Source organism: Biomphalaria glabrata, chromosome 7 (genome assembly GCF_947242115.1).
Source record: "Biomphalaria glabrata chromosome 7, xgBioGlab47.1, whole genome shotgun sequence".
Taxonomy (NCBI): Eukaryota; Metazoa; Mollusca; class Gastropoda; family Planorbidae; genus Biomphalaria; species Biomphalaria glabrata.
This window is the reverse complement of record NC_074717.1, coordinates 40,354,970-40,382,533: the sequence shown is the minus strand read 5'-3', so window position 1 is coordinate 40,382,533 and position 27,564 is coordinate 40,354,970. Positions and strand designations below refer to the sequence as shown.

The 27,564-nt window shown below is 33.4% G+C and overlaps 1 protein-coding gene across 6 annotated transcripts; it reads left to right on the top strand.

Moving 5' to 3' along the window:
• Positions 1-1,946: 1,946 nt before the first annotated feature.
• Positions 1,947-27,564, top strand: LOC106077920 (zinc finger protein Xfin-like). Of its 6 annotated transcripts, none has more exons than XM_013238624.2 (20): positions 1,947-2,085; positions 5,469-5,905; positions 6,622-6,985; positions 8,498-8,707; positions 8,836-8,939; positions 9,029-9,138; positions 9,891-10,036; positions 11,247-11,308; positions 11,670-14,670; positions 14,969-15,128; positions 16,163-16,290; positions 17,232-17,318; positions 17,428-17,601; positions 17,711-17,892; positions 18,087-18,224; positions 18,494-18,635; positions 23,173-23,505; positions 23,599-23,703; positions 24,008-24,049; positions 25,290-27,564. In XM_013238624.2, the coding sequence occupies exons 2-20, from the start codon at positions 5,517-5,519 to the stop codon at positions 26,193-26,195; spliced, it is 6,783 nt and encodes a 2,260-aa protein (XP_013094078.2). In that variant the 5' UTR covers positions 1,947-2,085; positions 5,469-5,516; the 3' UTR covers positions 26,196-27,564. The 6 variants fall into 6 exon arrangements, with proteins under 6 accessions (XP_013094078.2, XP_055891148.1, XP_055891147.1 ...); XM_056035173.1 differs by having other exon boundaries at positions 1,954-2,085; positions 5,568-5,905; XM_056035172.1 differs by lacking the exon at positions 1,947-2,085 and adding an exon at positions 2,123-2,250 and having other exon boundaries at positions 6,844-6,985.

Sequence of the window (27,564 nt, the reverse complement as noted above, 5' to 3'; positions counted from 1 at the left end):
CAAGGAATGTGCCTTTATCTTTAATGTGTATTTCTGAGTATTTTATTCGTTTTTTTTTAAATTGAAGATTAGCCTAGGGCTCCGTGTTTTATGTATATTAACATTAAATTGTATTTAGCGTCTTTTTACAAAATTTCTTCCTGAAAAAAAAGTTGTTTTTCAATTTAAAGGAGATGGCATCATCAATAGAGCTAAACAAGTTTGAACCGGTTGGAGAGGTCGTAGCATCTCTGGAGACATCATGCTGGACCACCGCGATGGTTGTGGCCGCCTGCGTGCAATATTTTAAAAATGCCGCTCCCCCCCCTTTTTTTTTCTAGAATAAAAATGTATTACGACTGAGCTTGAACCAAAAGTGCCCATTGATTTAAATCTTATTAGAAGATGAAACGATGCCTCTTACTTAAGATATTTTAATTTGTAAACATTGGTAATTAATTTTAATAACTAGCCTACAATGAAAATAAAACATTTCTTCCCCCTCCCCTTTTTGTTGTTGGTTGTTGTTGTTGGCTTGTTGCTCCAAACAGCTAGCAGTAACCTACAACTTATTGTAGCCTATTTATGTATCGATCTACATCGATATTATAATGACCCAAAAATATTCCACGCTTAACTAACAGCCATTTAACATAAAAGTGATTATGTTTTTAACATTGTGTTTTTAATTACTACATCTGCTTACAGGGCGGGGTATTCGACTAAACAATGATAATTATATTATATAAGTAAGTAAGAAAAAAATGTGTTGACTGATCTGCTTCTGTAAGTGTCATTCAAAACAAAAATTACAGACAACACGCAAAAATTCAAGGTCAGAAATGATAAGGCGCTTATGGTAAAACCCGTGGCTAGGCCTATATCCCTCGCGCGCCGCTCCATATTTTCTTTTTTGTTTTTTAAAAATAGTTTTTGAAATGATAATGGAATAATTAAAATTTATTTAAAATATTAAAATATTTGGGTAATTTTTTTTATCTAACTAAAAATTTAGAAAATAAAGTTAACCTTGGAATACTTGAATAGCGATTTGGCTGCCCCTTACATTCGGCCGCCTGCGTGCAAAGCACACACATTGCACAACAGGCAGCGGCGGCCCTATGGAGACGTGCGTTGATAAACAAGAAGATTATTTAAAGAACTTTTATTATTTATTAATTTGAAAAGAAAGAAAAATACACATTTTATTGTAAGGTCGAAAACATTTCAGAGCATCCACGTACGTATAGGCTTAGTCGCTTATATATAGATTTCAGGCCATTCTTTTACAACGAACAGGCAATAGGACCACTGCAAGAAAAAAGTCTGGACCAATTTTGGATATTCCTTTAGGCCCTTAGTGAAATCGTACTATAAAAGTCGTTTTACCGGATGAATATAGGCCTATTATAATTAAATATAGTAGTATTTCAAAGTTCAGCACATGGTTTATCGACATATTTCATTAATCATATTGTTATAAGCCTTTTTATTTTCCTTTAAAAGTCTTTGTCTTCCTTTTCATATCCGCTTTAATAATAATAATAATAATAATCTTTATTATCCGTAAGGAAATTTGTCTTACAATTTGTGCATTACACCAAACAAAAAACATTATAACTATAAGAAACCAAAGTGTACATTCACACCAGACTCACTCATACTTTACATGTGACAAAGTTTATACCAGATTGCTCTTATTTAATGATTTGATTGCCAAGGGAAGGTAACCCTAAACATATCGCTTCTCATATTTCTCTGTTATATTGTAACATCATTACATCAATAACTTTTTATGTTTCTCAATTTGCAATTGCAATAATGGCTCTCAATGTTGTTAACGTCTCGTAAAAATAAAGGTGTGCGTTCGCAAATGCATTTTATATATGTCTATGGGTTAAAATCTGGGTTTTTTTCACTGAAAGCATTCTTGGGCTTTCGAGTTAGAGGGTAGCTCTGCTCATGAATATTAATCGTTGGTTGACCTACTTTCCGACAAACTCGATGAATCCTTATCCCCGAAAATGAATCAACATTATTGTTTTTCCTAAAATTTGTTTGTGCAAATCTTATGCAATAAAACTCCCATGTGATTCCGATGTTGAGGTGAGTTCTAGCTCGTCTATTGAGTTTGCCATGAAAGATACTGCCAACTTAACAAATCTAAAAAGACATCGTGCACTGCACTCTTGACTCTGCGGTCGCTGAGAATCCAGATGCCATTTTGGAAAAGCCGCAGATGTCTCAAATTGGTGTTTTCATTGATTTGAAGTAATCGATTGAACAAAATTACCTCAGCTCTCTCAGGCTTATGGATATCTACTTTTCAGATAATATTGATGTCTTTTAAATTATTTTATTTCTTTTAGTTTGAATAAAGAAAATTTCTTCAATTTTGTTTTTATAATCATCATAATGAATAATTAGCGTACCATCGACTTGACTGTGGAGTATCTGAGTACATGCCAATGACTGAATGAGGCCCATTGCCAGTATGGTAATGATCGAGTTGTATGACTTAGTCTTGATTCTTGATAAGATCATTCTAGATCTGAATGTTTTAATACTAATCTAAAATAGATCTAAAATCTAAATCTAGACTCTAGAGAAGTGACTCTACTTTATCTATGACCTGTGAGGTCCAAAGAATGAAAACAAAAATTATTTTCTAACTTAAGATTTGTTTGATTGTTTTACCTGTTTCGGATGTTCCTTCAGAGTTGAAGATAGTTTACTTCCTAGTCCAAACCTCCTGCAGCATGAAGGGGATGGGAGCGGGCAGGGTTTGAACCTGGGACCATCAATAAATCCAAATCACAGTCCAGCGCACAAACCGCACGACCAGGCAGCCATCCTATCTAGAGTCTTCTACCAGACTTTACTAGCTAGAGCTAGACTATAGTCACTAGTCAGACTAGTCGCTCACTAGTGATGACTAGTCTAGATCTAATTAGTCACATTTAAGTTATAATCATAAGAGAAGAGGTACGTCTAGCAGCTAGCATGCACTGTGGCAGACTGGCTAGATCTACAGTAATCTAGAATCTAGATATTTTAGATTTTAAATCTAGATCTAGTAAATTCTAGTAGTAATACCTAGATTCTAGATCTAGTGACAATCTAGTCAAATTTCATTTTTTTTTGCATTGGTCCAATTTTGATAATAAAAAGTTACAAATCAAGATCTTGACTAGATTAGGGAATATCTATTACAACAACTATGGCCCATGTAGACATTTGGACTAATACCTAGTGCTAGGCTAGTATGGCTGCATTTATTAGGTAGTTGCAGGAACAAATTTAAATTAATCCTATACCAATAAATATGTTATTTTATATGAAAGAGGATGAATTTATGCTTTCCATTAATACCAAATATATGAAGCTTTATTGCTTCATAAGTTATTGAGATTTTAAGTTTTTCCAAAGCCCACTGACATCCTTTCCCAAAGCCCACTGACATCCTTCTATGTACTTTACATAGAGAAAAAAAAAGTGAAGCAATTTTTTTTTTTCAAATATGATTATTGAGAAAATTTTGTAAATACTTGTACAAAATTGTGTATCAAGATGAACAGTTTTAAAATAGAAATGTAAAATTTTTTAAGTTGCAAAGGAAAGTAAAATTAAAGTTTTAAAATGTTATGAATAAATCATGACAAAATTGAAGTCTGCTTTTATTGTTCATAAAGATAGATTTGTCAAGTTTAGAATAAAAAAAATCTTCTATCTAGTTCTAGAACTCTAGATATCAGAAAAAATCTTTGACTTGGGACGTGAGATTTAGATCTATTTCAATATTATATATATTTAGAATATTTTAGATCTAGATTTACAGTTTAAAGCTTCTTAGGTCCATAAGTCTCAACATCCCAAAAGAACAACTGTATACTCTTACAGTCGTGGCAACAACTGTTTATTATATTATTAGTGTGTTACTAATCAAAGATTTTAGTATAAATGTTTAAAAGAAGTGCAGAATTCAATTTTTTAGTATAATATACTTTTATTTATTTTTTTATTTAAAAAATATTTTAAAACTTCCATTATCGATCAAAGGTAATCTTGGGGTTTATATTTTTTGTTGTAATTCCTAAATTTGGTATCCTTATATAGCTTTTTTTTTCTATGGTTTAAAAATTTTTTTTCTTGATATTTGAACATTTCTGATTCTTCAGATAAAAATATCTTAGAAATTAAAAATGACTGAAAAAAAATTTCACTAGTTTGTAGAACTTCTTTTTTAAAGAAAATTTATAGAAACTATCATAAAAATGACATTTTAAGAAGCAGCTTTTTTCTTATGAGATGCCTAAATTCATTTCTGTAAAACCTGAACAGGAAATGGTTGCTGATGTCAAACAGGTTAATAGATATCCGAAAGGGCCACTTGTAATAGTACTTACTAAACACTAAATAGACCGCTTTGAGTGACAGCCCCATATAAGAGTATTGTTTAGTATCCTATAATGTAAAGTTTGCCTTTCAGACCTGATAATCTATAGGGCAGATAATGTTAAAGTCATCTGTTTCTGTGGCCCTTGGTTAATGATGGTGTGATGTGGCCAGCACAATGATCAACTGCCTTTTACTTTTCCCCAACTAACCTGAGTTACCCATTAGAACTGGGTGGACTCAGAAGTGCCCTAAACATCCTGAGATTAAAAATCCCTGGTTTGAAAGCCAAGCGCTTTACCACTCAGCCACCACTGATTATGAAATTCTATATAGTTTCACTGTTGCACATTTAGAATCCATAAGCCTACCAAATTCTTACATAGGGTTTGACACCGGCTTGTCAAAGATGGACAGTTACGTCATCATCCAATAACAATGCACAAAAGTACTTATGAGACTAATCAATGCAAATCTAACATTAGATCTAGATCTGTATATAAAACATATACATGTCTCAAATGTTTATCAGTCAGATAAAAACAACATGAAATTTGACATGAATAAGCCTTAGAATTATGCAGCTGCTGCTATATAAAACCAATTTAAAAATCCTCCCCACATGAAAGCATTTACCCATTTTTAGGGTTTTTAAATTTATCTGTTTATTCTCTCCATTACTTAATGTGATATTGTTAATTGAACATTTTTTAATGACAAGGGCAGAAAAATGTTAAATGAGGCTCCTTTTTTTATGGCAACCTTCTGTATGATGCAAAGAACTATGTGACATTGTTGCTCATTGAATGTTACAGGACTTTTCATTAGCTTGAGTTTATTTTTGTATAAAATAAATTGTCAGCCTAGACTGAAATTCTTCATAACAACAGTATGCTGTACTTTCCAAATAGGGTATCTGCAGAAAATGACCGATTTGTTTTTTCAACAATCACTTTTTAAGCTAATTTTTTTATATATTTGATTTGTTTTTTCTCTTATTTATTTGTCAAATAAATATTCTTATTTCTTTTAAAGCTTATAGCTAATTTGCAAAGTTTATTGCTATATAATATAGATACACACTATTTAAACAGGTTGCAAATATGCATTGCAGTAATGTAACCAATTGAGTTTTATTCATCATGCCTAAAGCAAAAACACCATTATTTGTTTGTGACCTCTGTGGCTTCAAGGTTGCCAGTGAGTATATCTTAAAGAGACATCTAAATAAGTGCTTTTCATTAAATGGCTTGGCCTCTATAAAACCATCTCTTTACAAGTCCTTCCTACTAAAAGAATCAGGAGGACTGCTAAGCAAAGAAGGTACTTCTGAAGAAACTGTTGAGGCAAAAAGCTGTGATGATGGCAGTTTGAATGAGTCCCATCAAGAAAAACATTTAAATTTGACTTTAGGGGAGATCAGCAATGATTCTGTCAAATTGCAACAAAATTTAAAGAATATGGAAAACCCTGAAACTGTTGGGGAAAGTTCAAATACAGAGGAACTGCTACCACCAACACATTACAACAGGTATACTTTAAAAAGTTTTTTAAATTCTACTTTTAAGTAACAGTACTTCATTTATGTATAATATGTATTATCCAAAGTCCTCACAGTCTGACTTATCATTAACTCTCTCACTTGGACTCTTCTAAAAAAATATAATTTTTACTCACTTCTTGTTTCCTTGATTAATTTTTTTATAAGTCTTTTTTAAATACTAGTTTGAAATAACTTGTTATCATTTTTTTAGTTAATTTTGATTCACATCAGAAGTTACAGTATAGATCAATTATATATTAGTGCTTAGCAACAGTTAATGGTATTCTAGTAGAACCTATTTTTTTTTTGTTTTAGCCTAATTTATTTACTTAATTATAAGTATCCCAGATTGCTATCCTTATTTTGGAACTGGCAAACTTGAATCAGGACTCTGGGCTTTAAATATCACCTTTCATTAAAGTATAGGCTACTTATTATTGATTTATAAGCATTATTTCAGCAGCTTGAGTTTGCCACATCCTCTTCTAATAACCATAGAAATCTTTGAGTTTTTCTTTGGACACAATTTTTAAAACTATTCAAATACTTTCTAAAGGTGTTTTTGGGTTTTAAATTATCTAAACTTAAACTGACTAATGGTCAATAATGTTGGGCTGTATTTGCTAAACATTTTATCTTTACAAGATGTAAAATCCCCTCCAAACAAGCAAAAGATTGTTTAAATAACCTTTGTTTCCTTTTAGACATTTTAACTGCACTGAGTGTCGCTATGAAACAACTCATGCAAGACAATTTTATTATCACAAGCGTGATATACATGGTAACACTACTAAAATATTTGAATGCCATCTGTGTTCATTTGCATCTCTTTATGGCAAAAAACTGGAGAGGCATATGGTTTGGCACTCAGCTGTTACTGATGCTGAAAAAGCTACATCTCCTTCACAATTTTTATCCACTATAAGAACTGATGACCATGGTACTGAACAAGCTGGTAGACCCAAAATAAAACCTTTGACACTTAAACGATTGAATGTAAAGATGCCCTTCAAGATCTCAAAGATGAAAAGTAAACTCAAGTTGATGAAAGATGGTGTTCATTTTAAGGTATGTATTTAATGCTTTATTTCCCATACCAAACATATAATTAAATACATTTTATGCCTTTACTCAAGTTGATGAAAGATGGTGTTCATTTTAAGGTATGTATTTAATGCTTTATTTCCCATACCAAACATATAATTAAATAAATTTTATGCACTCTTTTTACAAAATTGACTCCCTTTTTTTTTTACAAAATCAAATTAAAATGTAACTGTTAAGCTTGTTACAAACATACACCCCCCCCCTCCCCCCCCCCCCCCCCCCCCCCGGCCCAAAAAAAAAAAAAAAAAAAAAAAAAACAACCAAGAACATTAAATGAGTTTTCACTATAGAAAAATCAAATTTAACAAGATAAGACTCCTAAAATAACTTAATTTAAAATGAAAGTAGGCCTATCAATTTCAGTTACACATTTACAATGTAAACTATTATTTACTTTTTCAAAAACATAACCTAAAAAAATACTCAGTAAAAAAAATGTAAAAAAAAATATTCCATGTTAAGCTAGAGTTAGCATTTACTTAAGATGCCTTTTTTTTTTTGTTCAAAAGCCATGTGCTATTGAGCAGATTACCTGAATTAGCCATGATTACCAAGTTATTTAAGAACTTACCATATCACATACTAACCAGTAACACAAAATAAAATTCTTCAGAAGAAGTGTTTCTATTATTGTTTTAGCTGTATTTATTATAATTTGTGTTGTGTTTGTCCTTGATTGAAAAAATGTTCCTATTCTAGTTTGTTATATATATATATAAAGAGATAGATAGATAGATAACAATAATATATATATAAATAACAAACCAGAATAGGAACATTTTTTCAATCAAGGACACAAAACTAATAGGTTTGATAATACTGTTATTTCACACTTATATTTTCAATCCAATAATGTATTATTCTCTAAGCACAGTAACATTATGAAAAGTGAAAATCCAATTTGAATGTAGCATCTGATTAATACATCATTAAGAATTTATAGATGTCACGTAATAATACTCATAAAAAAAAAACCATTCCGTTGACTTCTGTCAATACTATTAACTCTCTTACTTCAATACTCTAACAATACTAACTACTTCCATCAGAATTTATCTTTTAAAGGCGCATTCCTTGTTCGATATGCCAGGACAAATTTGTACAAATGCTCCTTCTTCTCTAGTGCTATTAGAGCATGGAATGGGTTTCCTGAGCCAGCCAGGAAAACCAATGACTTGGCAGAATTTGTCATTGGTTAACATGCATGACTAGATGCTGGACACCTAGGACATAATCATCTTCTTTTTTGAAGTAACGTCTGTATTTTATAAGAAGATAAATCCAGACTACTTGTTACTTGTTCATTTCCACCTTCCCATCAAATGATCATAGTTCACAGTGCTCACTTCTTTGTTCTGCTTTTAATTTATGTGTCCAGGCTCGCTATTACAGTACATATATTTAATGTTACTATTGTTGATGTCATTATTTACCCAGTGGTACTCAAGTTATTTTTTTATTTTTTTTTACTAGTCCAGGGGCAAACGTATGTATATCAAGAGTGCTCCAGACAGCCGTAAACAGGTTTCAAGGATGGTTCTTCAACCAGACGGATCCTATCACTATCAGTGTACAGACTGCCTGTATTATGCTGCCATTCCAAGTAGTGTTAAAAAGCATCACATGCTTTGCCACATCCGCCTTCTTTGTTGTCCACATTGCAACATGACTACTAGAAGTCAGGTGAGGAAATGGGGTGATATTTTATCATAATTAACCATTCACTTTTTTTTTTGTAGAATGTATGAATCTACTTGTGATGAACTGGAATTGTTAAAGCTGAAGCAATTTTATTCATATTTTATTCCTAGGGTATTTATTACGAACACTTAGTAACACATGAAGGACATGGCTATATGAAGTGTCCAGATTGTTCCTATGTGACTGGTGCAAGATCAAACTTTGAAAAACATAGGTAAGCTGTTTTAATAACAGATTAGTTCTGTTTCTCTGCACCACTCTTGCACTTCAAATGATAGCCAGAAATTGTGTTATCACTTTCAGATCTTTTCATACTGATGGTTATCCAGTGAAATGTTCAGTGTGTAACTTTGGCGCTGAGTCAGAGAGCAAAATTAAACGTCATGTAGCAACTCAACATATGCCAGATAATGGTAACTAAGCACATACTTTTATTTTCATTGCTCAATGTATTTCACATCAATGTTTTTATTGGAGACAGAGCACTCTTATAAGAAAGAAGTCAGACAAGCCAAAAAAAAAGGATTTAATAAAGGAATCATTTTGAAATATGAAAAATATTTGTACCGGGCAAAACGTTATTTATCACACCTTTTCAGCTCATTATTATGTCTTTGAGGTTTCCTATTTCAGTTCAGTTTCAATCTTTGCGACTAAACTTTTAAAATGCAGCTAATTATCTTATCATTTTGTCATTATTAATAAGGTAATTAACTTCAAGAAAAAAGGACAAAGATATTTCTTAAAACATGAACATTTTAATGGAAAAACATCACTGGTTACCTTTACAAAAATTTAACTTTCTTAGATCCTTTCACTTCTAGGCTAGTAGTTACTGACAAATAGTCATTTAGTAAAAATAATAAGCAAAAAATAAGAATATTAAAAAAATTAGGCTCAGTGCTATCAGTATGAAAAAAAAGAATATATATATATGAAATTGTAAAGAAAAAATCTTTCAATTTTATTGTGTTAACTAATTTTGATATTAAGAAGTTTGACAGTACAATGAAAATTCGGCCTTGAGTTGGTTTTATCCTATATCACTTTTTATGAAACTTCCTTTGTTCTTGTGTATTTTTCATATACACATTCATTCATTACATTAAGCCACTTTAGATAAAAATAAGACAAAGGTTGCTAAAAGTACTAATGTATTGTTCAGGCTCCCACCAGTCAGTAATGGAGGAACCTGCTGCTGTGACAGAAGAGGCAGCTGATAACCAATCCTTTTCTAAAGATAACTGGGAGAGTCAACCATCTAGTGCTGTAGCTGAGAGTCTACAAGAAGATATGAATAATTTTGTGCAGGTGTGTACAGTTGAAAAAAACATTTTTCTAAAATTTTCTTTGCTGTACCAGTGTGACACATTCTTTTATTTTTTTTTTATTAGTAACTCTTTCTTTGTCAGACTGTATCAGCCCTACTCATTGACTAGGAATGTGAAAAGGATCAGGAAATCTGAGTGTATTCAGTCCATGTGTATTTTATGAATTAAGGTTGTTTTTAATTGAAAAAAAAGTTATTTGTAATCACATTTTTCCAATTGAGCAGTATTTTCTTTGTTTTCAATAAGGGCTACTAGAATTTATAAGTAGAAAAACAGGCTATTCCATTGAAAGATGAAGAAAAATGAGCTTCAGTTTGAAGTTATGTGGAGGGATGTTATTATGCAGACTGTTGCGCTGGGAAAAAAAGGTTTTGATATAAATAAACAAGATATACCGATGTTTTCAACATAACAAAGCACACTCAACATAGTGAAGCACGCTTATCAGGCTACAAGTACTGGGTAAAAATAATACGTAATGGTAAAGAACTATATTGTGGAAAGGGATGTCCTTATTGAACTGTTATGTTGTAGGCAAAGGCTTCTAGAATTCACAAGTCAAAAATGGATTGGTGTGAATGGGAAATTATAATGTGGTTCATTCTATTAAATATGAAAACGGAAATTTCTCCTGCAAAACAATTAACGTATTCCAACTGTTTCAATGTAATTAAGCACTGGTATCACCTCGAAGCAAGACGTGGTGCAGCTAACCCTATATGTTCATTTTATTATTTCTTTAAAAAGAATAATAGAGATTAATATCTATCTTTTTTGTATGTGTGTTTGTGTTAAACCATATTATTAATTTAAAGAATAATAGTAAGTTTTGTCCATTAGATTTGGGATTTAAGTTTGTTGTGTAATATTGTTATATGACTAACATTATAATGTGTGTGTGGGTCTTAATTATTGTCTAGGGTAGGGTTCGAATCCAGGACTATCAAAATGTTATGCATGTCCTGAGCACATAACACGACTGACAGCCATCCATAGAGTGGTTATAATAAAAATGTATGTGTTTTATAAATTAGCATTTAAGACTGCACTCAAAAGTCACATGTCCTATCTGCAAGTATTTATATTTGATATTTTGAAGACTTTGTCAAGCAGAATAAGTATTTTCTTTTTTTTTATTTATACATTCTTTTTATATCAGAGTACATTGATTTCCTTTGTCTATTTCTAAGCCTCAAACCCTCAGCAGTCAAGATAAAAAGGAATCCATAGATGAAGATAGTTATGAGTACAGGTAATTTTTTTTTTTTGCATTTTCTCTCTTGATTCTTTGATTTTTTATTAAGTAGCATTGTTGTTAATGTTGAAAAAACATGGAAAATTACAAACTTTCCTACATAGTTCTAGTTTATGATATGTTTTGGTTATCTCATATGATTTATGGAAAAGTGGTGTTTAAGGTTAAAATATTCAAGAGTTCAATTTTTTTAGACTTTCAGAGATTCATGTTAGCTAATAACATTCAGTAGTTGCACACTTAGCTAGCTGGTGGTTAAAATGTCCTTTAAATAAATGCACTGGCATTAGATATGAAATTATGTTAAAAGTCTAAATCTCTATTTTTGTATGTACTTTATATATTTTTTCATCTCTAGGTGTCCTAAATGCCCAATGATCTGCTACAGGCGTGGAAATTTTACACGACACTTGACAGCCAAGCATAAATATAACCAGTCTATGGCCGCCACATTAAGTAAAAACATGGAAAGTCTGCTTTTAAAGGACCTTAAGAGAAGCGTGGGAACATCAATAAATCCTAAATCCAAAAAAAGTTTAACATTGGAGAGCCACAAGTGTTCTCATTGTTCTTACATAGCTAAATGGCCAAGTGACTTGCGCAGACATATGCAGGTGCATACTATAGCTAAGAGGTTCAAATGCACTATGTGCACTAACAAGTACAAATATTTAGGTGACCTTAATGTTCACATGCGTAGAGATCACAATATGGAACCCCCGGAAAATGTAGCCAGAGAATTCTCCAATCTTAATGTCATTAAGAAAGCATCACCTGTAGCTTTTCGCTGCCCTATCTGTCTGTATATTACACATACAAAAGCGGGCCTGGAGCAACATACACGTTGCCATGGTAACATAGACAAAACATATCAATGTCGCATGTGTGAGTATCAGACATACTGGCGTGGAGATGTTGGTAGACATCTATTCCGGCATCACAACATCATCCTGAGTAAAGAAGCAGAAGAGTTAGGAGATCATTTCATTTACCGTCCAGAAATCAAACCCTTAACCAAACAAACTAATGGTGGATACTTAAAGTTCCCAAGTCCTTCAGCTTCTGATTCTGGGCAAATAAATCCAGATGATATGCAAGAGAACTCTGAATTTTTAAAAGAAGGAACACCTGAGAGTTCTAAAAGTTCTTCTAGTAATGCTAAAGATATTTTCAGCAAAGTCTCATCAAAAGATGGTGTTTTTTACTGTGAGTATCCAGATTGTGATTTCAAAGCAAGCATAGCAGAACGCATGACAGTTCATTTAGGTGTTCACATGAATATAAAAATGTTTGTTTGTCCAACCTGTGGCAAGAGGACAAATTGGAAGTGGGACATAGTAAAACACTTGCATAAGGTTCATATGAATCCCTCCGCTGGTGTAGAAGATGTGATAACACTGTCAGTTGAAGAAGCCAAAGCCACAATAGATGAGTACAATTTTAAGAGGGAAAATAAGAGTAAGACTAAGAAACCAGTGGTCAGCTTTTGCTCTTTGTGTGACTTCAAGTCTTCCAACAGGCACCATGTTGCCAAACACATTGAAGTGATGCATCCGAACGAGGATGGAACTATCCTAACAAGACCTTTGGGTGAAGCAGTCCAGGGTTATGATCACCTTGATGAAGCTGAACAGCTGAAAGATGATGATGCATTAAATGGTATTGAAACTGCAGAGATACAGAAGTTTGTGGAACCACTTCCAGAAGAATTAGCAAAATTTGAAAAACCATATGCTTGTGCTATATGTAAAAAAGTTGGTTCAACAAAGGGAGATGTGAAAAAACATTATAACTACACTCACCCCTACAAGGATGTTAGGATATTATATCTTGGCGATGGAACAGAGTTTAATTACTACACAGGGGACATTTACTCAAAGCCATTAAAAGTGGATACACTTATGGAGACAATGGAGACAAAAACCACTCCAAATTCTGCATCTCCATCTAGTAAGACTCTTCGACCAGATTCTAAATTTAGTAATCCAAAAATGCATGGCTATGTAAAGCCTTTTAAGTGTTCTATTTGTGGTCTTAGGTCAAATTGGAAGTGGGACTTAAAGAAACATTTGCGATCTAAACATCCCGGAGAGGGTGGGTTTGTTATAATGTTATCCATTGAAGAAGCTTCATCAACATATGGTAAAGATTGCTCACCTAGCCATCCAAAACATGAAGAGTATCTTCATATCCCCAAACAAGGAAGAGGCAATGGCTCTTCCTCTCTCACTCCGTCTCCTATACCAGATCATTATCTGTTCAAACAGCCCCCAAGCATCAAAGCTGAAATTGTAGCAGATTATAATGATGAGCATGATCATATCGATGACTTTGCATCCCATGACTCTCAGTCACCAGAAAAGGATGAATCCTCAGACAATTCAGAAAAGCTCTTGAAATGCTCAAGCTGCAACTATGTGAGCAAATGGAGTAAATATATGTCTCACCACATCTACAGGATGCATTCGAATGAAGAATTAGTTCAAGCTGTTCCCATTAGCAAAGCTGAGGCAGATTATTTAAATAAAGATTGGGCAGCAAATGACAGCTGCAATTCAGATGCATTTGGAAAGAAAGAGGATGACAGTAATGTCAGTAACGACCAAGAAACAAAACTCTGGGTCTGTCCTAGCTGTTCATTCCAATCTCAAGATAAAGCTCTCATCATTGTCCACATGCAGCAACACTCTATGAAGCCTTATGTCTGCAAAATTTGTAATTTAGCTTTTGTTAAAAAAAGTGTTTTACATAAACATATTTATAAAGTGCACAAAACAGAGGATTACCATAGTTTGACTAGACTAAATATAACTTATGGCCCTCGCTTACAAAGTAAAAAAGGAAAGTATGTTAGTTCCTATTATTGCCAACTTTGTAATCATGAATCAGAGGACAGAGAAACAATACTTCTTCATCTACTAGATGCGCATGGTTCTTCTGAATCTGAAAATATTCTTAAAATACAGAAATATGTTACAGATAGCCCAATCAAAACACCACAGAAATTTAACAGAAAGTTTCACTATTGCAAACTGTGCCCATTTAGAAGTCAGAAGAAATCAATGTTAACATTTCATATGACCTACCACAAGCCCAATCCAGCCAACAAATTTAAATGCAAACACTGCCCTTACTTTGTTAGCACTAAAAGACTGTTGCATCAGCACCAGAGAAAGTGGCACAAGGATACCAACAAGTATTCTTGGGAGCACCAGGATCAAGTCAGTCCACCCACATCACCCCACGTCCCTCATCCTCACATGGGCCACTATTCAACTGCTGGCGTGCAGAGACGACACTATTGTGAAAAATGTCCCTACACTACCAACAGCCAGAATGATTTCATCTATCACAAACAGGTAGGTCAAATATGATGCTGAAAGCTAGAACAAAATCATTCTTGACACATTTCTTAGACATGAGCCATTCAATCAGATACTTAGTACCCATATACGTACCGGTATAACAAAACCAATGTCTATCAAAACTGATTTTTTAAATATGTCTAAACTGTAATACTGTTCTAGCATAATAAAAAAATATATATGTAATTAATGTGTGTTTAAATTGAATAAAATATTTTTTTCACTCCAAGTTTCATTGCCTTAGGAGAACAATGTATAATTAGTTTGAATAAAATATTTTTTTCATTCCAAGTTTCATCGCCCTAAGAGAACTGCTGAGTATAAATGTGAATTTTGTGACTATTGGGTTGTCCACAAGCGACTATTGAAGCAGCACATGCGTCTACATACAAAGAAGAACTCTGATTATCTTGGGATATCTGACTCCTCACCAACTAAATCTATATACTCAGGTAAAAAGAATGTTATCACTGTTATCATTTATTTTATGCATTATTATTAATTATTCTTAGATTTGTCTTTAATATTACATTTAGAATCTTATTAAAAAGTAAGTGTTTTCTACATCTAGTCTAAACTATAGACTTGCGTCTACTACCATCTCTTAGTCCCTACACCTAACTCTCCTCCATGCCTAAGGCCCTGAAGGACATGCCTCCTTGCTCCCTTTTTTTCTTACTATCTTTTTAGCTGTAGATCTAATAAAGCTCAATATTTTTTTGTATCATTCGAGCTCTCACTATCCCTATAAATGGAAGTAAAAATATTATTTTAAATAAAATTTGGACTTTTTAGAGTTTAAATCAACTAGCACATTGATTAACAAGGGCTCATTACAAACCAAGACCTACCATTTATATATATGCCTGGTTCATTATTATTGGGAATTTTCAGAAATTTTCCATATAATTGTAAACGCATGAAGTAATGAAAATGGCTGTTTGCAAAGGTTAATATAAGTTTCACCACATTTCGTAAGCTTTTTTTAGATTCTTACAGAGTTTAAAATTCCCTCTAAAATGGGATATCGGATATGGATATATATATACACATTTTCAGAAATTCCTGGAAAAGTGAGCTCATGATCTGGTGGAGTTAATTATTAATGTTTTACCTTTTTTTTAAAAATAGCTTTTATAGAGCTTATTTGTCATGATTCTAGCATGCTCAGTTCGCTATGATCCAATCTGTAGGTGGAGAGGTATCTAAGAGAAGGTTTCTGTGTTGCCTTTAGGCCTTCAGCAAACAGAACTGTACTAGAGTCTGGATTCAAACTCAAGCCCCCTTGCTAGGTGGCCAAGCAGTAAACAAGTGGTTTTAGCCGCTCAGCCACACATCCCACAATCTTCAATGTACCAGCAAAAAATAGCTTCATATCTATGACATACACATTTTTAACAATTTTTATTGACATATGAAACCTTTCCAAACAACATCTTTTCAATTGATAAACTTTTTTTATGTTTAGTAATTTATTTTTACACAGATCCTGGCCTGGTATATGATCCTATAGAATTGACAGAACTAGCTGCAATCAAACAGAAAATGATTTCAGCCAAAATAACTAGCAGTCTACCTAAAAGTAATGGCTCAGATGCTGAACCATCCTCCAAAGTGTGTAAAAATAACTTTTATTGCTAGCTTCATAAGTGTAGATATCGTCCTTACGCTTAAGCCCACAATTTGCAGCTTTATTAGGCAAAATCATATGAAAGTTAAGTTTATTTCTAGCTTTCATTTGTAAAGTACATCAATTATGTTGACCTCCTCAGTCATAGAAATACTGGTTCATCTTGTAGAGCACTTTTAAATGTGACAGTAAAGTCTTAATCTGGAGAGATTGTCCCATCCACATACAAAGCAGCTAAAGGTGGCATTTGCTTTGGTGCTAGAGGAACCATCCATTTTTCTTTAGGCTAACTTTTTTCCAAAACTGAGGTCACGCGTTTTCACTGTCCATAGCTTTGTTACCATCTCTTTGCAAAATATTGGTTTAGTGATGATATGTCTTCCTAGTTGCTTTGAATGCCCCCATGGTTACATCCAAATATCAGAGGTGAGGGTGTTCAGTCCTTTCTGTGCCTATTGTAAGTTGTCCATAGAGGAGGACTTTCAGAATTTTTAAATTCTCCATCTGGCGTTGTCTAGAGATAGTGAAGATGCTGGAAAGATCAGTTTGAGCGCAGATCTCATTGTTACACATTTTTTTCTGCCGTGAGATTTTCAGGATTTGTTAAAGCACTTGAGATTAATTTATTTTCACTCTTGTTTCACATAAGTAGCCCATGACACATCTGTACAGAAGGCTCAAGACACAAGCCTTATAATATAATATAGACTTCCATGTTTTTTTAAACTCATGGTCTAAGTCAATGCAGCCTTTCCTATGCACTTTTTAATCGCCTCTTGTAGGGATACATCATTTTTGATTGTGGAACCCAATCAAGCATGTAGATTGATATATTTTTCAATCAAAATTAGTATAATTATTCTGTGCTATTTGAATTCCATGCTGGACAATGCTGATCTTAGTTTTATTATTTATTTACCTAAAGGTTCATGGAAAAAACTATGCCGATGCTACTGGAGAAAGTGCTGATGACAAAATAATGAATGGCTTTGAACCAGAGCTGCATTCTAAAGTAATTTTTCCTATTGTTTTTTTGTTTTTTTAAATGGCATATGATTTTTTTTATTGTTGAACATGAATAGTGTAAAGAAGTACATTTGATTATCTGTGTATGTTTGCAGGTGGACACACTGCTGCAGATAACTAGGTTCAAGCGGTTTGGTTGTGAAAGATGTCCATATGCTAGTGCTAAAAGGCAGCATTTTGAGCGTCATCTTGAACTTCATGGCTCCAGACAGAGATATACTTGCCAGTATTGTGACTACAGTGTTCCATCCAGCAACTTATTATTGCAGGTTGAATGTTTTGCTTTGTTATTATTTTCTTTCATTTCACTCTTAGGAAAATAAAATGTAAAATCATTGGATTGTTTTTGACTAATGAAAAGAAAACAATTATTTCCAGCACACTAAGCTGCACATGATGCCCAATCAGAATCTTCTTTCTTCTCAATCCATCACCAATCTTCACCATCTAACTGAAGTTCCAGCTGATGTAGCACTAGCATCAGCATTACCCCCAGCAGATACAGAAACCACTGTTACAGTCAGTGTAGTCCATGACCATTTGGGACTCTATGAAAACAGGTTGATGCTTTTGTTTTGTTGAAGTTTATTTATAAGTGTAGTAATTTTGTTTCTTCTCTCTAGCTACTAGTCTAGAAGGGATAAATTGCCTGATGGTTTATAACTTATAACTCTAAACTAAAGATGTTCCATTTTATTATTGGTATTTTCTTCTGTACATCATATGTTTGTTTTCAATGGTTCTTCTCCTTTAGTATTTATGACAGTGAGCCTAAGAAACTTTATCGCTGTGACAGATGTCCTTATGCTAATATCAGAAGAGATTATCTACTCTCTCACTTAAAATTCCATATGGTGCCCAGTGCCTTGATTTGTCCTTATTGTGATTACAGGTACATTCTATTCTTGTGTTGTCCATCAATTTGAGTTATGTAATGCATATTTTCAAACATCCAACCTAGTCTCATTGCTGCTTTTAACATGAAACTTATTTTGGTTGATACTTACAATAATTGAACCTATTGTGCTAAAATCTTCAAATATAGATAAATTTGTTTGAAAACTTGGAAGGTCTAAAGACTGCTATAATTTGTTATTGATAAAATAGTCTATAGTTTGAAAAATGTTTATTTGTGAGCTGATTGTGTTTCCTTTATTTTAGTGCTCCTAAGCAGCCTCTCTTAACTCAGCACATCCGTGTACACTTTTGTCCACTCCCAGAACTGTCTGACTGGCTCCTTGAAAATGGTCAGACAGAACGAGAAACCAGCCAGAGGCATATTGACCTGGCTGAGGCTTTAAAAGTAAGTTGAGTTTAGCATTGCCATTTAAAATTGTTTTGACATGAAATACAGCTCCCAATACATAGTACATAACAAACATGTCAGATGACATTTTGTGAGAAACTTACATTTGTTTCATTTATACACTCATTGTATATGATCGTAAATCTGTCCATCACCTAGTGGCGGGGCTTCAGTAGACTGCCTTGAATTGTTTAGAATATGTATTTAATATTAAAAATATATAAAACTTGAGATTTTAATTATCTAAGACTCAAAGCCCTTGAGGATGTCAATGTTAACAACTGTTTAGAATTAGCGATTACTAGAGAGCAAGTTTGTAACATTTTCAAAAACGTCAACCCAATGAAAGCTGGTGGCCCTGATGGAATAAAAGGGCGAATCTTAAAAGAATGTGCTGAACAACTAGCTGAACCTTTCCAAGATATTTTTTCTACTTCATTACTAAACCATGAGATACCACCTGTGTGGAAGTCATCTATAATTGTACCTGTGCCAAAGGTTTCCAAACCGAAGGAAATTGATGACTATAGACCTGTTTCACTTACTTCTAGGGGTGCACCGGATAGTCCCTCCGGCTTCTGCCGAATATCCGGCATTTTTTACTATCCGGTGCTATTCGGCTCCGGTCGGATATCACTACCGGATAGTAAACCGGATAGTAAAATATACACCTATTTAATATGCATAAAGTGGACCTCGTTCCATTACTGTCTGTTATAGAATGTATTAATGCTTATATGAAAACAAAATAATGTGCTTAAAAATAGAGCCATTATGAATATGCACCAAACTTCGTTTATTATAAAGACAAGGCATGTTAATAACTTAATATAAATAGAGATGAAACTTTACATCATAAATGCGCTTTACATACAGAGCAGCAATGGCTGGCACTTTTTTTCAATTTGTCTTGACCTTTGAGTAAGTTAGTTAACATGTTAAAATGCTACATTCTTTGACTACGTCGTGCTGACCAGACGTCTGTCTAGCTGTGCGGGTATATCTCCAGAGGTAGAGATGAACAACTCCCACCCCCTTTTATTTGTTTAGTCCATCACATTGAGTTTTTTATGGGTGGGTAACCACAAGTTAAATACGATGGACGTAGGTTTAATGTCAGCGTATTGACACTCTCTAGTGGTCACACCTTTCGAGGGAACTGAGTTTGTTTACTTAGTAGTTAATCTTTATTAGGGGGGGGGGGGGGCTGGACTACAAGAGCCACACCTCTAATGTAACCAGGTATATTTCTAGATGAACAACTCCCTTCCCCTTTTATTTGTTTAGCCCATCACATTGAGTTCATTGATTGACAGGTGACCCCAAGTCAGATAAGATGGACGTAAGCACTCTCTAGAGGTCACACGAGGGAACTAGGTTTGTTATTGGGGGGGGGGGGGTGGACTAGACTTTACATTATAAATTCGTATTACATACGTAGCAGCGATGTCTGGCACATTTTAAAAGCTTGTCTTGACCTTTGAGTGGTCTTGTAAACACGTAATATTCCTTAACTACGTCACGCTGATAATCTGTCTAGATGTGCGAGTATATCTCCAGAGGTAGAGATGAGCACCCCCACCTCCTTTTGTTTGTTTAGTCCATAACATTGAGTTCACGGATAGGGAGCTGACCACATTAAGCCAGATGTCAACGTGTTGACACTTTCTAGAGGTCACATCTTATGAGGGAACTGAGTTTGTTTACTTGGAGTAGAATTTTTATTAAGGGCGGGACTACAAGCCAAATCTCTATAAGGTTAATCTGGTATGATTTTGTTTATTATGAGATAGGTTGTCAATCAAGGGTCTGGACCACAAACCAAATTGTTAAGACATATTGACACTGTCTAGAGGTCACTAGATGATGACACTAAGTTTGTTTACTTGGAGAGAAATGTCAATTAGGGTGCTGAACTACAGGACACATCCCTACAAGTATTTTGTTACACAAGCCACGGGTATAAAAGTGGCTTGCAAGGGCATTTAGTAAATTAAATAATAATAATAATAATGGCTGATAAAAAGTCATCACTTATATGGCGTTACTTTTAATGTCAAAACAATGGACAACTCTAAAGCAGTTTGCAATGCTTGTAAAATAGTAATGTCACGTGGTAAACCAGGCAAACCTAAAGACTTCTCAACCACCATTATGATTAGTCATCTACGCTCGAAACACCCAGACTTATTCAACGAAATGACTGCATTGAAATCAGCATCAAGTAATATCACTGCCTGTGCCAGTACGTCTACGAGCTCCAGTGATTCGTCAAGCCTCACACACAAGCAGCAACCAGGGATTAAAGAGGTCTTAGACAAAGCTAAATTGTGGGATATTAATAGTGATAATGCTAAACGCATTCACTTGGCCATAGCAAAGATGATTGCAACTGACATAGAACCTTACCAAGTAGTTGAGAAGCCTGGATTTATTGGACATTTAAAAGTACTGGAGAAAAGATACACTGTGCCTATCAATCAGTGATAGAGTTTAAAGTAAGAAAGTAAATAACAAAATAACATGAATATAGGTATGTTATATAGAAGATTTGCAAAAACTTCAGTAAAACGAGCTGTTTGAGTCATGTAGGTATCCGGCTCCGGCCGAATATCTAATTGTACTATCCGGTTATATCCGGCTCCGGCCGGATATCAAAAAGTACTATCCGGTGCACCCCTACTTACTTCCATTGTGTCTAAATGTTTAGAAAAATTGGTTAAAATGTTTCTTCTGAATGATCTTTGTAATAAGTTAGACCCTTTACAATTTGCTTACCAAAAGGGTAAAGGTGTAGACGATGCCATCCTAAATATTTTAAATTGTGTCTACAAACATCTGGACTTACCTAACACTTATGTAAAATTGTTCTTTATTGATTTCTCATCAGCTTTTAACACTATACAACTTCATTTACTCATTGAAAAGATGAAAGCATTGCAGATAAGTCCATACATAATACTATAGGCTAATGAATTTTTGACCCAGAGAGCTCAGAGGGTTAGGGTAAACAATGTTATATCTAATGAACGCATAGTTAACACAGGGGCCCCCCAGGGGGCTGTGACATCGCCATTGTGGTTCATTTTGTACACCAATGATTTTCAATCCGATAGTTCTTGTTGCTCCTTCACTAAATTCGCTGATGATGCGGCTCTTCTTGCCCTGCTCTCAGAGAGCTCAGACGTAAATGAGTATTTCAAAGAAATAGAACACATTGAAAAATATTGTAAAGATAATTTTTTATTATTAAATGTATAAAAAAAACAAAGAAATGATAATCGATTTTCGTAGGGACAAGAAGGAAAATGATATTGTTTCTGTAGCTGGAGAGACTATTGAAATTGTGCAAACCTTTAAATATCTTGGTACTATCCTAGACAATAAACTAAATTTTACTGCAAATACTGATTATATCCGCAAAAAAGGGCAGCAAAGATTACGACTACTAAGAAAACTGTCCTCGTTTAATGTTAGCGAAAAGGCCTTGGCTATGTTTTATCACGCTCACATCTGCAATATTTTAAGTTTCAATATCACTGCCTGGTATGGCAATCTGAGCATTAAAAATAAAAATAAACTTTATAGAATCCTAAATGCTGCTGGAAAAATCATTGGCAAATAACCAACCCATTTGGGCAGTTGTTTGAGACAAACATCTATAAAAAAGCTAACAAGATCCTCGAAATAAAGAATCACCCTTTGTGTCAGGATTTAGTGATTTTACCATCACAAAAGAGATACAAGACACTGATAGCAAAGACAAACAGACACAAACACTCTTTTGTTCCCCTGGCAATCAAATCATTAAATAAGAACATTAAACTTTGTCACATGTAAATTATGAGTGAGTCTGGTGTGAATGTACACTTTGGTTTCTTATAGTTATAATGTTTTTTGTTTGGTGTAATGCACAAATTGTAAGACAAATTTCCATATGGACAATAAAGATTATTATTATTATTATTATTATTAAAAGTCCTCAATGAGAAAAGAAATTCTTATTACCTTTTGTCAACTCTTATTTTAAAAGATTCACATTTTAATTTAAAAAAAAATAAATTCGAAACTTGTAATTGTAGGTTAAAATACAAAATTGCAAAGGTCTTTCAACATTTTTCATCGGCGGTTATAATGTTGCTAAAATGTCAACATGTATATGTTAAAGTCATCATTGTCATTGCTCTTTTTATGACAAGATACATTTTACTCATTTGCATATCTTGGTCTAAGTATTTCCATCAGTTTAAATATCTAGATAACATACATTTTGCAAACCTAACAAACTGATGTTCTGACAACAAAAATGGCAGATCTGCTTTTAAGTCTGATATAGGTAACTGACTCTGAAAATGCTGTGATCTCCTATGAAACATTTTGATTTCAGTGTAAGCTATTCTTTTCTGGTACAAAGCTTACATTCTACATACAAAAGAAATAATCTATGTACTTCACAAATAATATTTAAAAAGAAACTGTTTTCTTTCAAATATTAATCTTCACATTACAATTTTTTTAATGCTTCATTTTAAAGGTTGCTCAAGAATATCAACATCAATCCAAGAAAAAAAGCAAATCTGTTAGTGAACTAAACATGACAGCTAATAGTGAACTAAACATGACAGCTAATAGTGAACTAAACATGACAGCTAATAGTGAAAAAGAGAAAGCAGTCACTGAAGGTGAGAGTGGTGAAATGAATTCTGCAATCACTGAAAATGGTGAAAGAAAGTCTATTGTTACTGAAAGTGAAGATGTCCAAGCAAAATCTGACATGACTGTTGATACAGCTGATAAAACAAATTCTTCTGTCACTTTAGAAGAAAGTGTCAGTTTTCAAGAGAGTGAAGGAAAGGAAAATGTTCAGGTAAGCCTAAGTGCAGTTTAAAATAACTATAAGCAACATATATAATTAGTTGGAATATTCTTACTTTTCTAACTTTTTCATTTATCCTCTCAGAAATCTCTGCTGCTATGTGTTTGCCAGTACTGTGATAGAGAGTTCTTGAGTTCAGAAAAGCTTGTCAAACATGAACTCCAACATTTGATAGGCAATCAATTTGAAGTAAGTCTCTCCTACAGTTCTTATTTAAAGAGAGCACTGTCTCTTCAGTTCTCATAGCCGGTTATTGTCGGTCTTTATTTTAGCAGTAATTATATTATAGTGTTAACTAATAAGGAAACCAAAATTTAAAATTTGTGTGTACCAAGGTTTCAGATCTTTCAAAGTGTCTAAAACTTCCAAAGCAAATGAGTTCTCCCCTTGTTTGTGTAAGACTAATAGTTTTAAAAGTATGTTTTTTTGTTTTAGTTAGTTACTAATGTTTCATACTTTGGAAATTCTTAAGTATTGTTTTTCTATCCTGCAGTTAAGAGAATATTTATACTTTCATAAATTTACCAAACTGAAGGTAACTCAAGAGAACTGGAAGTTTTTATTGTTTCATCCTGAGGTTTACATTAAACTCATTGTTGGATGTTGAGATTTTTTTTTCCTTTTTGAATTTTTAAATTCAATTATTTCTTTGTTTATTTTTTGTTTTTTTTTAAACATTTAGCTTGTGCCCAGAACATTACATAAGTACAATGAAAATGTTTCATTAAAAATTCAGGTGAAGTAAACAATCATCTGCTTATGAAATCTACTTGAATTTAAGATTCATCTCTTTCTGGTGGCATGTGGCTGTTCAACAGCTTATCACAACTAAAATACTTTAAGCAATTCAATAAACCCAGCTAGACACATTTAACTAAAAGTTAAGCTTGTAGTTAAACTTAACATGTTGGAAATGGGAATTAGGAGGTCCATCTATTATAGAGGGAGCATATGTGTGACTGTGTCTCAACAAAGTGGGCCAAGGGGCTCTCATTTTATAGAAATAGTAGTGGTTATTAATCTCATGCTAATATTGCATTGAAAATAAGTTTGTTTTGTATCTCTTAGAAGTGTGTTATTGTCATTGCATTATTGGCCCTAATGTCCAGCAGGGTATCTAGTTTTATGTTTATTGTATTTTGCCATTTAGTTGTTTACCCCTGTAGTAGTAAGTCGTTTCATATTAGGTGGAAAAACTTTGGGCATTTTGTCTCCTTTTCATCTTTTATGTTGGCCTTTTGCCCTGTTTTATTTTAAACTCTTTTTGTTGAAATATCAATTTGTTCTACAAAAGCTCTGTCAAAAGTTAAATCCTAATGCAAGTTTTTGTTGTATTAATTATGATTTTCTTATCCAGTTGACTATATGTGATGATGAAAAGTGAGCATAGATAGTCCAATTTGCTCTTAAGTCCTTTTTTTTAGCTTCTGATAGGATTATAATGTCTTGGCTTATACAGTATTCCATTTCAAACATTCAATGTTTGTTAAAATTCACATTACAATATAAGCGCACACACTTACCTATATAAAGAAACCATATTCATTTACTCTTTTATTCCAATTATTTGCACAAACTGAAGACTTTAATCACTTTACATTTTATTTTCATCTTAATCTAGGCATCCATATTTATTTGATTTTAAAAGCACAAAAAGTACCATAATATGGAAAGTTAAATCAATGAGTTATGTATTAGCTACATATGTGGTGAAATTTATGATGAAATCTGTTTACATTTAATTTCAAAACTTGTATTTGACTTCTTTTTGACAGGATACTGTGCAAGTTTTACAAAATCAAACATCTCCTCATCGTCAGGCATCAGCGGGGCATAAGCAAGTGGGCCGAAAAACCAGCAGCAGGGTAGACCGAGCCAGGAGAAAGAAAAATGGTGTAAACTCCAGAGCACAGAAACTATCTGCCACTTCGGCAACCAATAATAATAGTGAGGTTCTTTCTGACCCTCCAGATGTTGAGCCCTTGGCTAGCACTGAGATTTCCAGTAGTCCTGTCAGTTTGAACACAGACAAAGAAAAGCCTGTAGATGATTCTAACATAGGAAAAACTCAGAGGGATGAAATCATACAACTTGGCACATCTAATGAGAGACAGATGGACAAGTCTAGGGACACTGCATCCCACAATCTGAAATGCAATAAAAGCTGTAGTATATCAGCTTTACCAGAAAGCAACGAAAGTGTTTCAAATGTGCCAGTCAGTGAGAAAATGCAATTAGATAAAGACAACAATCAAGGTGCAAAGCAAAGTGAAGATGATAAACTACAAGAAACCAAAGACCTTGAAGAGTCACAGGTCAGTGAAAACCATCAAGATAAAAAAGAGCAGGTATCTGAAGACATTATAGTGGCTAGTGAAAAAAAGCAAGACAAGGATAATGAAGACATTAGTGCAGAGACGGCTACCTGCAGTCAAGTTGAAACTAGAATAGAAATCAATGGATGTGAGAAATCTAAACAAGAAACAAGAGTAGGTAACGTAAGTGAGATCAAAGGTGTTAAGGCTAATGCCAATGTAGAAACCTGTCAATCTGATGTGGATGCTGTTGTTACTTCAGATCAGGCTAATGTTGATGAGACCTGTAGAACTACACTTTCAATTGACAGTTTGTCAGAAGAAAAGGTAGAAACAATTGATTCTTGTCCCATGGAAGTAGACTGATCCCCCAAACAAAATACTCTTTAAGTAAACTACAAAGAATATAGTTGAATGAAGTCTAAGAGCTCTATTACTCCAAGCCACACTTCCACTGGTGACTGTTGATAGTTTGAAGGTAAAGACACTAGTGCATAATAAATACACTCTAGTATTGTACTTATTTCTTAAAGCTCTGGAAGCAACAGAGTAATGGATGCATATGTAAATAATCTTTTTTTTCTTTATATTTATGTTGTGTGCTGCTTTGATCTACTTGTGTGCTATAACATTTGTATACTCAATGTTGTACCTAGTTTATTCATACCTAGAGTATTTTGAAAGTAGCAAAGTATTTGCCTTGTTTTGTGTACCGTATATTGATTTCAGATTTTAGCAAAGATTAACAGGTAAAAACATTATTTTGATGAAGAAATTTCATGAGATGTACAAGAAATACATAAACTACATCCATGTGTACACATAGTTATGGTACATTTATTTACTGCTTCGGTAGTTCCTAAGGAACTAGCAATGGTAAACTCAATAACTTAGCAAACATAACATTTAGTTAATGTAAGTTGAATTGATGTACAGATATTATCTGTGCAACTTTTGAAACAAAAGTGTTTTTGTTTTGTTACATGTTTAAAAGTGGCATAACACAGAATGTGATATATATATATATATATGTGCTAGGGTGATTGTTTAACATTGCCTCTCCTAAAGACTGGGACTATACAACTAGGTAACCTTTCCCCTTCTGAAAACTTTAGAGGCTATAAACACTTTTCTATGTAAAGAATATTATTTTTACAAACAAAAAAAATCTTTAGTTTTACATTGGGTATCTGATTACATTTCAGATCCTGTTTGGACACTATAAAACCTGATTAAAATCTATCTATAGGTTATAAAAAGGTTCAGTCTTATAGTTACGAAGATTCTTAGAATATTTTGTTATGATGACTGATATTGTCATCTTGTATGTGTCCTAGAAAGTGTTTCTTTGAAATCTGACATTGATTATCCTGTTCAATTGTGTATATTGTTAAAAGTCAACAGAACTCAGAATAAATCCAAATGTAAACCAACATACAAGAATGTTTTGGCAAAAAAGTGAATTCTTCTACAGATGTGCGTCTGAGTATTTCACTACTGACTGTGTCAGTGTAATAGAGGTAACATAGACTTGGTATTTGTATTTTGATTGTATGCTCAATCTGTATGTTTAGTTTCTTGGCAATATTATCTTTCATACAATACATGAAACAGTCTTTGTCTTTTTTTATATATATTAATATAAATGTGAACACTTGCTATACTCTTTTCTCTTAATTGACGATACCATCGTTGATTTGACCTCATTAAATTATGTTTAATTTTATAAACTTCA

Coding starts and splice junctions, on each gene's coding strand:
- LOC106077920 (XM_013238624.2), top strand. CDS start 5,517: ATGCCTAAAGCAAAAACACCATTATTTGTTTGTGACCTCTGTGGCTTC. Junction 16,291..17,231: donor ATGCTGAACCATCCTCCAAA/GTGTGTAAAAAT, acceptor ATTTACCTAAAG/GTTCATGGAAAAAACTATGC. Junction 17,319..17,427: donor AACCAGAGCTGCATTCTAAA/GTAATTTTTCCT, acceptor GTATGTTTGCAG/GTGGACACACTGCTGCAGAT.